The 16,150-nt window shown below is 30.0% G+C and overlaps 2 protein-coding genes across 2 annotated transcripts; both read right to left on the minus strand.

Annotated features, from left to right (window-relative positions):
* Positions 1-445: 445 nt before the first annotated feature.
* PGO_132210 (peptide chain release factor 1) lies at positions 446-2,700 on the minus strand (the record flags this gene model as incomplete). Its single annotated transcript, XM_028689737.1, has 8 exons — positions 446-583; positions 730-838; positions 975-1,039; positions 1,220-1,357; positions 1,513-1,659; positions 1,828-1,878; positions 2,091-2,270; positions 2,623-2,700. 8 exons carry the CDS (start codon positions 2,698-2,700, stop codon positions 446-448), a joined length of 906 nt encoding a protein of 301 aa, XP_028545538.1.
* A 953-nt stretch (positions 2,701-3,653) lies between these two features.
* PGO_132220 (protein kinase) lies at positions 3,654-11,094 on the minus strand (the record flags this gene model as incomplete). Its single annotated transcript, XM_028689738.1, has 5 exons — positions 3,654-3,944; positions 4,242-4,376; positions 4,738-10,519; positions 10,703-10,826; positions 11,028-11,094. The coding sequence occupies 5 exons, from the start codon at positions 11,092-11,094 to the stop codon at positions 3,654-3,656; spliced, it is 6,399 nt and encodes a 2,132-aa protein (XP_028545539.1).
* Between the last annotated feature and the right edge of the window lie 5,056 nt (positions 11,095-16,150).

A 16,150-nucleotide genomic window follows, 5' to 3' on the forward strand; every position in this document is an offset into this window, starting at 1 on the left:
AAGGAGAAGTAACTAATTTGTTCCTGTACATATTGTATGTGCATCTCTTTCTTCCCTATATCTTTTCCTTTTTCTTTTCATTCCATTAGATGAGCAGTTTGTCTGAACCAGCGTTAACATATTGCTTGCGTTTGCATGACTCATTTTTATATTTTAAATTAAACTCTTAAACTCGTAAATTTTTCCACTTTTAAACTTGTAAATTTTTCCACTTTTAAACTCGTAAATTTTTCCACTTTTAAACTCGTAAATTTTTAAATAGTTTAATATTTTCTTTTCCTTTATTAGTCGATTCGCATGCTTTGTGTCTGACCGTACATGGGATGATCTTGCCCATATGGTTTCCCCCCCTCCTCCTCCCATAGTACCTATTGATTATATTATTCTCCTTTCTTTGGTCTAGACGCATCAATTTCTCCCCCACTTGTACATCGAGCTTAGATTTCTATATATGCAGTAAATACTCTAACTTGACCTTTTCAAAGTACATCAAGTTTAACTTGCGTTTCGTGATGTGATCAGTTATATATCCCCTGAAGAAGTTATACGTTCGAATTCGGTTACTCCTGTTGCTGTCTTTTATCTGCAGTGAGAGAAGAGCGAAATCGGTCAGGGGATCAAGGCAGGTGGACGAATGAACACACCGGCACAAATGGGCAAATGCTGTGAAAACAGATAATAACTCCAATTTAAAAAAAAAAAAAAAAAAAAAGAAAAAAAAAAAATTACCAATTTGGCCCGTTCACTCTGAAGAAGATGGTCATTTTCCTTATTTCTAAATTCACGTATTTTCAAAGTTAGTCTTTTCATTGCTATTCTTTTGTTCAATTCTTGGGTCCTACAACGGGATGATAAAAATAGTTTCAAAAAGAAAAAAATATATATGAATAGATAAAAATGGTCAATTTTTTTTTATTTCTAAACGTGTTTTCATGCATAATTTATTATTTTTTACGTTCGCTATGATGTATAACCTTTCTTCTTGGCATTCAGACTGTATTCCTGTTGGTATATGCATGATAGAAACACCTGATTCGATCTTTGTGTATTCATATGTGTGTATTCATATGTGTGTATGCATATGTGTGTATGCATATGTGTGTATGCATATGTGTGCATACACTTATGAAGAGGGGGAAAACGGCACAATTGAGACATGTTCAAGAGTATTTGCATTCGAATTCGATAGATTTGAATGCTCCTCCTTGAGCATACATACCTTATTAACATTTTGCCCTCCTGGCTTACTAGATCGGAAAGTTGTAATCTTCAAGTCTTTTGAATTAATTTCGCACTTTCTTTCCTCATAAGTATGCAGGAAAATTGCAATCGTAGCTGTAGAGGAGTGAATTTTATCCTTTGAGAAGGGAAGAGGGGTGAAAAAAAGGAAGACATGATGAGAAGTGAGCCAAATGTGTTTCATCATATATGTTGGTAAAAATGGACAACTCAGAAAGAGGGCCAAAAAAATGCGAAATGTTTGAAGATTTGTAATTATTGCAGATTGCTTGCCTTGGACTCATTCCTAGGAATTCTCTTCACTTGGTGAATTCCACTTTCATTTTTAAAAAGATCATATAAATTTGTTTTAACTTCCCTTCCATCCTTGATTATGTCTACATTATTGTGTGAACTTAAAACTAAGCATTCGCTGTCATCCTGCAGAAATGGAGATAATTAAAGCATAAGTAGAGAACATACACAATTCAACATTAAAAAAAAAAAAAAACGATTGAGTTGAAATGCACTCTAAATGGTCTAAAATATGATGAGCCTCGTTTACTACAACAAACTAGAACGCATTCAGTTGAGGATCTCCTCTTTTACTTGAAATTTTTTAACTCCACAATTGATCCTCTGTGCGAACAGTTTATATGTCTAACAGTTGAGAAGGGGGGAAATTAAAAAAAAAAAAAAAATTAAATAAAATCGAGAGAAATAAAGTGGAGTGGCACGAAATGAAAGAGACACGACGGAGATGAAAACGAAACCAAATGGAGTGAAGGGATGGATGTTACAAAGAGTCAAATGTCTATATGTACACATGTGCATTCGATTGTGAATGCAGTTTTTTTTCTCATTTTACAAACATTCAGCAACTCCCTTGACCATAGCAATGCTTCTTCACCTCCCACTCCTGGGCGAAATTCTATGCGTATCAAATTTTTGTTCTCCGCAAATGAACCTTCCTTTTTTATGTATAGATGGAAAAGACTCTTTTTGCAAATTTGTCGTTCATGCGTTGCTGCTTTTCTTGTAAAATTGATTTTCTAGCCAAAGTGGGAAAAAAAAAAAAAAAAAAAAAAAAATGTACACATATATTATTTTAGCTAGCTCTAATCAGATTTTACCTCACATTCTTTACACTCAATTTACGGAACCTTCTTTTGAAGACACACAAGTGTGTCAATATAAATATGTGTAAAATATCTGCGTAGCAGTGAAATGGCAATGTTGTAAAAATAAAAAATATACAAGGGTGGGAGAGACGAAGGGGAAAGAAAGGTGGAGAGAAAGAAAGAAAAGGATGGGAAAAAAAAAAAAAAAAAAGGTATGTACATCTCTCACGCATTTGTACAGTGTAAACCTATTACATTATAACTATATAGTTTGAACATATACCTGATCTATGTAAAAACCAGACACATGGAAGTAAAAGATAAAGAATAGAAGGCAACCAAAGAGAATTTTCTCCCTCATAACTTAAAGATGACAATAAATAGGAAGATATAGTCCAATTACAGAAAGAACATATTCCCTTTTGTCGATGTTTACACATATTTCACTACATGGCATTTTTTTTTTTTTTTTTTTTGGGATTTATTAATTGATGAATTTTAAGCTATTTGTGTAGTTTTTGTAGCACTGCCAATTGTTCTTTTTTCTTTTTTTTTCAAAAAGGTTTTTACACATAGCTATGAATTAAAAATTGGAATAATTAATTAGCTTCTCCTTAACATCACAGCATGTTCTTAATTGACATTTATGTGGTGTAAGAAGAGAAGATCGGGTGGATTGTTAACACGAAACAAATTTTTTAAAAATTAAAAGAGGGTGAGAATATTAAGAAAAGTGTAAAAAAAAAAAAAAAGAAAAAATTATAACTATAAGAAGTGTGACAATTGTGACAATTATAACAAAAATGTGGAGTAAAATAAATTCTCAAGCCCAAACCCAATGTGGAGAACGTGTGAATGGCAAATAAGCACCTACACACATTGTGAAGTTGTATCTTCAAGATAAAAAAAAAAAAAAAAAAAAATTATAATTTACAAACGTATACACGGGAAAAAAAAAAAAAAAAAAAAAAAAAAAATGCATAATTTGAAGATAATTCACTAACCCTAACATCCTTGCACTTTCAAGTAGTGTTAACAAATTATCAGTTCCAGGATTTTTTGGTGAGAAAAAAAAAAAAAAAATTCACAGTTGAATTCCTTCGTCAAGTAATAACAGAATTGAAAAACATGATCAATTGTAGTGCTGTTTCTGCATCATAACAATGTTCCTCATCGTGATATGCAATGTGTATTGTGTGGAAAAAGTATGAGACGAGCATTTGTTATACACCATACAGCAGCCAATTGGTAAAACATAAGTTAATTTACAAAAAAATAATGTTGCAGTAAAGATATATATGCCAAAAATGATTACTACCTTTTGGCATAAAATTGCTTTATGTAATTGATAAGAGAAGACTCATTTTCAAAATTCTTTTTAACATTTAGCCTAATGAGGTGGGTACTATAAATGATGTTTAAATTTTCTTCACCAGTTATGTTGGAACTGCTAATTTCTGTTGGTCCTTCGTAATCTTCTATATTTAACGATATATTAGAACTCATCTTTTGGGTTATTTGTACATGTATATTTATATTGTTGTACTTGAGTAGTCCCTGTTCAAATTTGGATGTCTCGATCAGCGGGGATACTTTGCACTCGCACTGTGTGGTGAAGTCAAATGCGTAAAAATGCGTAAAAATGCGTAAAAATGCGTAAAAATGTGTAAAAATGTGTAAAAATGTGTAAAAATGTGTAAAAATGTGTAAAAATGTGTAAAAATGAGAAAAAGGGAAAATGGCAAATTGGGTAATTTGGAGCTTCACACAAATTCATACGTCTCAATATGGCATTTTGGCTAGCGGATACCAATCTCACAATTCGTCATATGGTAACCCTCTCAATAGCAACCCTCTCAATGGCAACCCTCTCAGTCGCAATCCGCTGCATCACACCCCTACCTTGATGTTATTCTGAATTAAATTGTTATAAAGGGAGAAAGCGTAGACAAGTAACTTATACGCCTTGATGGTAATGACCACACTGGGGGAGTGGAAATCAATGAGCATATTGCCAGAAGTGTTCCTTCGTACTTCCTGAAAGGATGAATATAAAAAAAATGGAAAAAATAGAAATAGAAAAAATGGAAAAAATAGAAATAGAAAAAATGGAAAAAATAGAAATAGAAAAAATGGAAAAAATAAAAGTAGAAAAAATGGAAAAAAAGTGAAAAGTTTTTGCGTGTTAAACGTGCATGAGAACAGAACAAAAAAAACAACCCAGGTGTCCTCTATCCCAAAGTATGCACACAAATAGACAGAGCCCAATTTTTTGACCTCATATTAATCTCTCTCTCGTATGAAGCACAATGGACTCTCACATAGTCTGCGAAAAAAAAAAAAAAAAAAAACCAATAATGGGAAGAGCCGAGATGTGAGAGGCGAGAATGGCACTAACCTGAAATATAATGGTCGATATGGAGTCAACAAAAATTTCAAAGACGAAATTGTAAGTAGCTTCGGATGGAACTTTGTGAATCATATTTGTAAATACATCTGTTGATATGCCACCAATAGACAATAAAATAGTTCGATCAACTTGTGAATAGATATTGAAAGCAAAAGAAAAACCAAAGAGTTGTTTATATTTGTTCATAAAAAAATCCCATATAAAAATAGTATTTGAATTATTATTAAAATGATGAAATAAATTATTCAAGTAAATAATAGTAGAAGCTAAGTAGTTAATAAATTTTTTATTCTTGTGATCTTTCAAGTAATACATTTTCCTAATTTTATTCATTTTTTTGTTTAAATTATTACATTTATTAAATATCAATGAATAAAGAATTTTTAAAATCTTTTCATCATATAATGATATGTTTAAAAAATATAATAATTTTTTTAAATTTTTATATGTTATATTTCCTTCTCTAAAACGGTCGTATATGTAAAATGTCTTTTCATCATTTTCTATCGAAAGCATGTCTCTAATTATGTATATTAACATATCTGTAAAAGACCACTTTATGGTTATTTTTTTTAAATAGTACTCAAACTTCTGTATCATGTTTAGTACATTGTATATATTCATAACTTGATATACGCAAAAGGAAATATTCACGTAAGTGTCTTTTCCAATTTCTATATTTCCATCTTCACTGTCACTGTTCCGGGAGGTGATGGTCTCATCGAAGTTCATTATGATATCTCTACCTGTGTCAGCAACACTGCTAGTTTTAGTTGGACTATCTGCATTAGCTGCATTATGTAATGTACACCCGCTGGTTTTCTCGCCAACGGTACATCTAACATAGAAGTAGAGATCCTCCCGGTTGTCCACTTTTATCATGGTAGTGTACAGGAGGCTGTTCTCTCGCCTCACCATCTTCTGTTTACTATTTTGCAAAAAATGATTTTGAAAGAAACAAAAGGAACTACTGAAATTCTTCCCATAATTACAATATGGAATTGTATTAACATATGATTCGGTCAGGTAAAATGGAACATACAACAATTTGTTATTCTTTTCAATAAACATAATTCTTTGATTAAACCTATTTAGTATAGAACAATTTTTCTCTTCCCATGGCAAGTTGTTTCTTAATGGCTGTTTCTTTATTTCACACACTTTGTCTCTTCTCATAGAATTATTCTTCTCGTCAAACTTCACTATTCTGTGTCTGTCAAATAGTGCACCAGGCACTGAAATGCTCTTGTGAGAGTTATAATAGCTTGAGTGATATGTCTTATTTCTTTCTTTCTCAATTTTTTTCTTTTGTATATACATTTTTTTAATAAATTTTGTTGGAATTTTTTGTGCAAAATTGTTATCCACAGTTTGGTATATATGGAGATCATTTCTTCTCATCATTAATTGAAAAGCAAGTGGTTGATTATACGTTGCATCTTTTTTAGATAAAAAGGCATTCATGTGTTCCAGTATACAACTGTTTATAACATCTTGTTCGTATGTGCATGTGTTTCCATAAGATCCTACTCTCATATTTACATCCATAAGAACACCACCTTTGTCTGATTCACTTTTTTTATATAATAAAATTCTTAACACGTTTCTGCATTCGATTTCAGAATTGATCTTCAACTTTTGTAAGAAATATTTAAATAGATCCCTCTGTATGACCATTGGTATTAACGGGCAATTCAGCAACTGTTCAGCTGTTATTCTGTGTGTATTTCCAATTTGATCATTGCTTTCGATGACATTCAGTGGAGATTCTTCCTTTGATTTGTTATTCTCTCTTGGCCTTACATCTGTTTTGTTATTTTGTCCCCCATTGAACTGACAGATGTCTGTAGTGCCTTTACCATCATTACGCAAAAGAAGAGTAGTCCCTGAAATACTCGTGTCACTTTTTTTTTTTTTTTTTTTCGATCGAATGGAAGAATCTTTTTTTTTCTTTCGATTCTGTTCATGCTCCTTCTTGGGTTCTTGAGAAGGGCCAGAACTAGCCTTTGGTATTTGTAGCGAATCATTTAAATTGCTGAAATGTTCTTCCAGAGCATCCGAATTTGCACTACTAATGTGTGAAAAAGTGTCTTTTTCTTGCTTTAACGATTTATACACCCCTACATCATACTCGGCATCATGTTCATTTTTTTTTATTTGTTCATCTCGATCACTTAGGGGTTGTGATTTTTCCTTACAGGAAAGAGCTTCTTTCTTGTAATCATTGATAATAATAATGGAATTTTTTTTTTTTTCTTTTATTTTTTCCTTAAATAAACTAGTGTGCATATTATTTCCACTGATGTGGAATTTAAATTTTCCATTACTCGTCTTTGCACATAAATTTGAAATATCTGGATATTGAAGTCTCTGAATGTTTTCATTTGAGTGGTAATTATTAATAGTGTTCATTAAAATAAACTTCAAAACTTTAATTGCTCCATTGTCAAGAGTATTTTTTAAAAAATCATCAGGAAATTTTTTCTTTTCAATAATTTCTCTAAAATTTTGTAATTTTTCTTTTTTCGATTTAAATGGTATATGTAACAATTCGTATAGCACTAACCCAAGGGAAAACAAATCTAACTCTTCATAACTGTACTTTTTCTTCCCTAAACTATTGTAAAAGTACTGATTATATGAATGTGTGTAGAATTCTGTGTATTCTTTAGGTTTATTTGTTGACACATTCTTGTTGTAATTATTGTGATCCTCTAATAATTTCCTTTTTATGTGATTTTTCAAATGGGGAAAGAATGACCAGTGTTGTTCTTCTTTCTCTTGTGATTTCACTCCTATTTCATTTACTGCTCCAATTTTTGTCTCGATTCCTTTTTCCATCTTGATACTTGGATGATTTTGCTCTGTGAGGGCATCCCCTCGGCATGGAGATAATAATGTCTCACAGTGGGGTTCACAAACTTTCTTGGCTTGTTCCAAATTTTTTTTTTCCTTTTTCTTCTCATTCGGGTTCGGGTTCAGGTTCAGGTTCCGATTCTGCTTCGTCCTGTCGTCTGGGTTCTCCTGCTGGTCACGGCCAGAATCGTGCTCGCGACAAAACAATTTCACAAAGTTGGACAGATAGGAAGACTTTTTTGCATAAGAGTAGTTGTAAAAATATATGTAATCAATCATATTGCTTGCAGTGTAATTTACGATTTTTATATGGATTCCATATTCATCATTATCAATAAACATGTTTTCTGTACTTAAATTTTTTATATATATTTTACGTCTATGTAAATAACTTAGGCATTCCAGAATTTGCCTGAACACAGTCCATATGAGATATTTATTGTTTTGAAAAAAAAAATTTTGAATTTCTTTTTCTAGTATTTGTCCCTTGCAGTACTCACATTGAACGTAGAGGACATCGTATCTTTTTTCCTTTTTGCTTAGCAAATTTTCTAAAAATTCAATTTTTTTATTATAACTTAGTGTCTTTTGTGATAATAACATGGGTTCCTTGCTATAACTGTATTGCTCCTTGGCTTTGTTCTCATCATTGTAAATACTTTTTCTCGTATATGCCATTTTTCCCTGTGTGCTTTCACTTAATGTCGAACTGAAGTAATGCAAGAGAGTTGATGTTTCATTTTGCTTTTTCATTTTTGTTCTTTCTTCTGGATTTATAGTGAATCTCTTCATTCCATTGGAAATGTCTTTCCCAAAGCTTCTTCTATCTGGAAAAGTGCATGTTCTATTCACATTTTCAATATTGCTGAGGGGTGATGAGTATAAATCTTTACTAACAATTCTGTAACTACTTTTTTGTTGTTGTCTTTGGTTACTTTTTTTTTTTTTTTTGTTTTCTTTTCTTTCTCCATTGTCTTCATATTCGTTATGATCACTACTTTTTACCTTTTGGAAAAGATCTTCTATTCTTCTGGCTTCCTCCTGTAGACACAAATGTGTGTCTTGCTCATCTTTTGAGAAATGTTCTATGGTTTTATCTCCCTCTAATTCATAATTGCGAAAAATTCTACTCAATATGAGGAGTTTCATTATCTTGAATACTTTACACATGTCTGTGTTGTATCCCATGCATTCATTAAGAATAGCATACTCTCTTTGAGACCAGGAAACATGATAGCGTGCTAAATATTTGTGTTGTATTTTAGTCAGTTTGAGTATCTCTCTGATTATTTTTTTCAAATTCATTTTTTGCACCATCCGGAAATGCTTAATTAGGTTTCTTAAGCGTGCAAAATTTAACTCATTTAAAATATGTAACAATGTTTTTTCATTTTCTGTACTAACTGTGCAATGCTTCTTGGCATACAGTTCATATTCACTGCAAAAATAGTTCAGACATGATGGGTCGTATACTTTTTTTGTCTTTTTCTGATTTCTAAAATCGTTCATGTCTTTTAAAAAGTCTGTAAATATTTTTTCGTTTTTCTCACTTTTCTTATCTTTCTTGTCTTTTTTGCTCTTTTCATTACGCTGGAAATGCTGACAATTTTGTCTACTTTGCTCTTTTTGGACAGATGGATTGTTTTTTTCCTTTTTTTCGCTGAGCAAATTACAGAACAGATTAAATCCTCTATTACAGTATAAAATGTGATTCAAGAAAAATGTCAAGAAATGGAAAGTACCTAAAATCACATATGTATGAATTATGTACATATTGGTATCGATACTATGTCTTGCTATTAACATATTTCTATAATAATTTATTGGTATTTTTTTCAAAATGTGAAAATGTTTTAGTCTTCCGTTTCCATATTTAATTATGTTTTGCTCATTTGAGGTTATTGATATATTTTTTACGTCTCCTCTTAATTCGTCTTTCAACACTTTTCGATCTTGCCTTTTTTTTTCTTTTTTTTTTTTTACATGAAATTTTAAATTTTCTTCCATCCCCAATGGGTAACTATTTATAGAAGAAAAACCAGAAATATTTTTTAACTCATTTGTGTTTAAAAAAAATTGTCCTCTATCATAAGTTGTATAGTGCTTCCTACGTCTCACATCTGTATTGATGATATCGAGTTCTGTGAATCCTTCAGTGTTATTCAAATTGATGAAACTTTCTTTGTTTTCTTCACAATCGAAATTGTTGTTCCTATGTGTGCACACATTTCCACTGATTCTACTTCCGACACTACTGTTTCGATTGCTACGGCTAGGATTATTTTCTAAACCAAATACACTCGAGGTGATTCCATTTTCACTATTTCTCTTTCGATCATCTAGACAATAGACTTCATTCTCATTGTATTTTCTAAAATATTGAGAAGAATAAGAGGACATTCCTCCTTTACTCGACGTTCTGTCGAGAAAATGATTCCAATCAAAACAATTTTTTATTTGTCTCTCTTCATTCTTTTTTTTACACTTATCAATATCATCAATTCTGTAATTCATTTCTTCCCATAGATTTTTAAAATTATTACTAAAAGATTTGTTCACGTATTCGTTAAGAAATATACAAATGTCAAATAATGTAATTCTCCCATAATTTTTAGCACATATTTTTTTTATATTTAAAGTGATATAATTTATTTGCTGTTCACTTAGAGTACTACTTATATTTATGGAAATGTTCGGGTAGGAATATGGATATTTCTTTTCAAAGCTGAAGGTTATTTTATATTTTGGAAAATCATTATCAAAATTGAAGAAAATGCAAAATTTTAAACAATCATCTGGATTTATTTCATCATTCATATCGATACACACTGTTGCTTCGGTCAATATTCTACTCTTCTTTACAAAATCGTCTTTGTTCATGAGTTCATTTGGAAGGTGACATTTTTTCATATGTCTGAGAAATGGAAGGATAGTAGTGATTGGTGAAATAAAATGCATAATCGAATCAAATGGAAAGATTGCTACAGATTCTAAGGTACGAACAGGAGGCGATAATAAAACTATACACGCAATTCGAGGTTGTTTCAACTTTACCCAATGTGTGTTTTTAGCACTCACACATGCTCAACCTTCTTACCCAGTATTCTCCACGTATATTGGAAAATAAATATGATTCAGAGCTAGTATTTCTTCAACCTGTTCTATATACAGCTCCTTGTATTCCTCCTCGGGATTTTTTGTTTTTTCATTTTTCTTACTTTCTGAGAATGTGAAAAAAATGGAATAGTGGAAATGTGTTGAAACGAAGGGAAAAAGCTGAGGAAGGGCTGAAGGATGGTAATTGTTAAAAAAAAAAAAAAGGTTCCCTATTTTTAGTACATTTTTACACCACAGTGTGTGTGTGTATGTTAGTGGTATTCACCACTTTTTTTTTTTTTCGAATTATTATTTTCATTAATTACTATTTATGGATTTTTTCTTTTTTTTTTTCCGAGTATTTTCTTTTTCTGCTGAAATGGATGATATCATGATTGGCCACAGGATACTGCAGAAATGTAAAAAAAGAGAATCTAGGAAATTCTGCTAAAAAAGAAAAAATCAATAAATAAAGAGGGTGAGAAAAATAAAGTATGTATAATTTGTTATAATAGATTGTTTCGAGTGAAAAAATAAAAAAAGGAGGAAATGAAAATGTAGAAAAAAAAAAAAAAAAAAAAAAAAAAAACTACTAAAAAGCAAATTTTTTTTTTTTTTTTTTTTTTCGCCAATACCCACAGGTAGACTCTTTCCCCATTTTGTTTTATCCTAAAGAGAAAGATAGATTCCTCTTTTATTTCCAAAACATATTGTCCATGTTTGTAAGAAAGGTCATGTGAATACTTTTTGCAATATGTTGCAGATAGATTTATATACGCAGAGCTCTGAATAATTCGTTAGACGTGTGCAAGTGCAGAAATTATCATACGATGTGAGTGTGTATTCATATGTGTACACACTTTAGTGGCCTTTTTAGAAATTTGTTGAGGACCTTTTTTTTTTTTTTTTTTTTTTTTTTTTTTTTTATATTGCTCCATTACTTCATTGCTTTTTGCTACTGTGAAAATAAAAATTTTATATTCCTACCTTTGCAGTACGAGGCCTGAGGGGAAAAAAAAAAATGTTAATAAATTGTTAATAAATTGTTAATAAATGTTAATAAATGTTAATAAATTGTTAATATATGTTAATAAGTGCTAATAAATGTTAATAAATTGTTAATATATGTTAATAAGTGCTAATAAATGTTAATAAATTGTTAATAAGTTGTTAATAATTTTCAAACAAAAGTGGTAACAAAATGCTGCTGCAAAATATCCAAAACAGCAACTCATCTAATTGCTGTGCCTTATGTTCAATGGAGCAAATATAATTTTATAAAAAATTAAACTGAAAGAAATGAATATTAACTATTTAACCTTTTTAACTTAGAACTTAGCAAAGCGTCCACATGTGCATGTTTTTACATGTTCATATGTACATAGAGAAACCAGACATAGTAACCTCATATTTTTTTGGGTGCAACCTTTTGCAACTGTCTCTCCAAATGTTTAGCCTGTCGTAAGAACATATCATTTTTTTTTCTTCTTTTTTTTTTCCTCGTTTTTCCCCCCTTTCCTGCTCTCTCCTTGCTGACTTTTCAATTGAGATAGTATATGAAATAAAAAATTTTCAATTTAGGTATACTTATAAAAACAATAAATATTTTTTGACAGTTCCTTCAAACAAACTATACTTTTAAGTCTTCATAGGTAACACACATTTAGCTAATTTGGTTTCAGCTGTTTTATTTCCCTTCTTCTTCCCTAAAAAAGTAAGATGACTCGTGGTGTTGCTCAGTATTGAATAAAAAGGCGTCTTTTTTTTCTTTTTTTTTTTTTTTAGACCTATACATGAATGAATACTCTCAATTGTTCGCAAGTGTGTGTAAATGTTTTGTAGCATGTGTATGTATATCTATGCATATTTACATATATGTATAATACACACATGAACATATGCACTGTATAACATTTACCACTTTGAATACTACATATATATATGAATGTCTATTCCCCTCTAAGGACTGTAAATAAGTTGCCTCACTGATTCTCTCAAGGAAATTTTTTTTTTTTTTTTTTTTTTTTACGAGCTTACATCGTACAGCAAAAAAAAAAAAAAAAAAAAAAAAAAAGCAACATGCATGATATGCATAAATGGGTATTTAAAAATAACTTCACATACACATACATGTTAGTAATCAATTGACAATTCCATTCGCATATGCAATCACACACTATGCTTTACACTTGGAAAAATTATTTCCTTGTGTATATTTTACCCATGCTGATAATGTTAAAAAAAGGCTACAATAAATTGTTCTGAAAAAAATGGGTATCCCTTACTGTACCCCTTCCCCAAAAATGTGTTCCATGGAAAGTGAAAACATGTTGGATGTCTATTTTACATGCACCCAAGGGTATATTTTAAATGCACATAAAATGGAATATATATATATATATATATAAATAAATATCTGAGCATAAACTTTATTGCAAGTTTTTTTTTAAAAAAAAAAAAAAAAAAATGTCTTTATTATTTCCACGTAGACAGTTGCTCACCATGAAAGGTTATTTTAATTCATTCGTACACACCTAACTAAGAATAAAAAAAAAGAACACCCATGGACCTTTCCGTTTTCCTTCCATTTCACCCCCAACAAACTTCGAGGGAGTATTTATAAGGAACAGATGAGCGTGTTAATATATAAATAAAACAAAAGTGACTAAGACAAAATTAGTTAACCTGAAACGGAAAAAGTTATACTAAAACAAAAACAGTTAATTAAAATAAAAATGAACATTTTTTTTTATGCTGAAAATAGGTCTCTATATATATATATATATATGTGTGTTCTGTTTTTTTTATTTTATTTTTTATTTTTATTTTATTTTATTTTTATTTTATTTTTATTTTTTTTTTTTTTTTATTTTTATATTTTTATTATTTATTTTTTTTTTTTAGCTAATTTCTAGAAAGGATTTATTAAAAATGTGTCTCATTTGTTTCTTCATCCCTGGGGACGCATTTGATCGTACGCGATACATCCCACCCCACTATATCCCTCTTATAATCCCATACGTCTCAAACGTTCTATTTTTATTCAAAAGTAACTAACTGCATTCCTACAATGCCTTTTCAGGGATGTTCAGTTGTAGTGCAGATCATTAGAAATAGTCACATAAACCCAAACACATATGCACACAGGTAAATATATGAACACTAACAAGATACATGCGACTGTATTTTTAGTTTAAAAAAGAAAAAAAATCTAAACACAGATTAATACAAAAACGCATGCAAATGGTAATAAAATCCGTAAAGCTGTAAATGATTTTCGAAATTACCTCATACCCATCCATTCTACTTTTCATTTTCATCCCAGGAATGAAAACAAAAGTAAAATCTGCCTACTCTACTACACATATTATTTTTGCATGCATATGCATGTCTACATATATACCTATGCAAGCGAATAGATCGTAACCCCAATCCCTTCTTTTTTGTTAAAAAGAAAGAACCATTCATTTTTATTCACACTCATTTTGATTTATGCTCCTCAGGAAAAGGGATTATATATGGCCCCATAAGTGATTCCCCATTAATCCTCTACGGGCATATATATATATATATATATATATATATATATATATACATGCCTAATTCTAGTTCATTTGGCAGTTCACACTGAGCGGTTCACACTTAACAACTTAGGCTTAACAACTTAAGTTTAACGAGTTGCACTTGTAACCTAATGCTTTATGCTTTTTTTTTATTTTTTATTTTTATTTTTTTTTTTTTTTTTCTGACGTTTGCATGTACACACGTATACATGGTTTGACAAAATTTCTATTCTGTGTGGAAGGAAAAAAAAAAAAATAAAATAAAATAAAAAAAGGCCAAATTAAGCTTCTAGTTTGGGAGGAACTTTTTTTTTTCTTCTTAATCAAATAAGAATAAACTAAAAATGTGATTAAGCAGGAAATGTGCTCTTTGAAAAAAAAAAAAAAGATCGTAATTGCAATGATGATATTTTTTTCTTATGTCATTAAAAAGCAAAAAAACATTTATGTAACATAATTTGGGAACATAAAATCATATGTAGAAAAATATAATTGTTTTTGGTACTTTCTTTTCGTCCTCTTTTGTCTACTTCTTTTTAAAAATGTTTTAAACGCACTCTTCAAGGAGTACTGAGAATCGATTTCAAAATTAGTGTGGTAAAAAAGTGTATACTTGCAGGAGTGTTCATATAACTTTGGAGCAAAATTTTTGCCCACAATTTTTGCCTACATTTTTTGCCCACAATTTTTGTTCTTTACATACACAACCCCGACCTTCTTCCAATTATAAGAATGTGAAACACTTTCTCGCTTCTGCACAATTTGAGGTCATTTTTCATCCCCTTGGCTTAAGGGAAAAAAAAAAAAAAAAAAAAAAAAAGGAACAGGAACAGGAAGTAGGGTGGTTTGTATGTTATATATATATATATATATATATATATATAAATATATTTATATACATATATATATGTATGTATATGTATGTGTATATGTATATATAATATGGCACGTCGAAACGCAGCACACATACTGTGTTATGCACATATTTATTTACACTATATAGAAGCACCCGCATGGTAATAATATGCATATTACGTGGTCATATATTCTCTCGCTGAGGTATCTACAAAAGGTGAAAAATTCCTCTAAATTGATAAAAAGAGGTACTTTTGTAGTTGGGTAGAAAATCAATGTTGTACTAACAATTGGCAATTTTTTTAATTTTATTTTTCGCACTTTTAAAATATTTTATCCCACATATATAGGATTTATAACTACATCTGTAATCGTTATTACTGTACTCGCACAACTGTTACTAATATATCTATTATTAAAATTATTGTCAAATCATACATTACACTATTGTTACCATATTTGCTAAGCTATATTTATTGTGCCATGGTTATGCTACTTTCACGATATTGGTAAGTGTATTAAGCCGCTATTGTTATGCTATTAATATTAAAGCTCACTTTTTGCTGCTGTAAAAATGCCAATTTTGGTGAATAAAAAATGAATTACTACTCTTGTCAAAATGACAACATATATAACAACATAAGAAAACTGAGAACTAACAAGCAACATGTTAATTACTTAAATCAGAATGTTCAATCAAATGAAAAGTTTATTGGTAGACTTCAAAACACCATGACTTTGTCAGGTAAAAACTTCAAAAAAAAAAAAAAATAATAATAAATAGTGAATAATAAATAGTGAATAATAAATAGTAAATAATAAATAGTGAATAATAAATAGTGGATAATAAATAGTGAATAATAAATAGTGAATAATAAATAGTGAATAATAAATAGTGAATAATATATAGTGAATAATCAATAATGAATAATAAATAATGAATAATAAATAATGAATAATAAATAAAAAATAGCATTTTTTGTATGACTGTACATACAAAATGGATAAACACCTTAGCAGCCTTTTTACAT

Source organism: Plasmodium gonderi, assembly GCF_002157705.1.
Source record: "Plasmodium gonderi DNA, contig: Chr13, whole genome shotgun sequence".
Lineage (NCBI taxonomy): Eukaryota > Apicomplexa > Aconoidasida > Haemosporida > Plasmodiidae > Plasmodium > Plasmodium gonderi.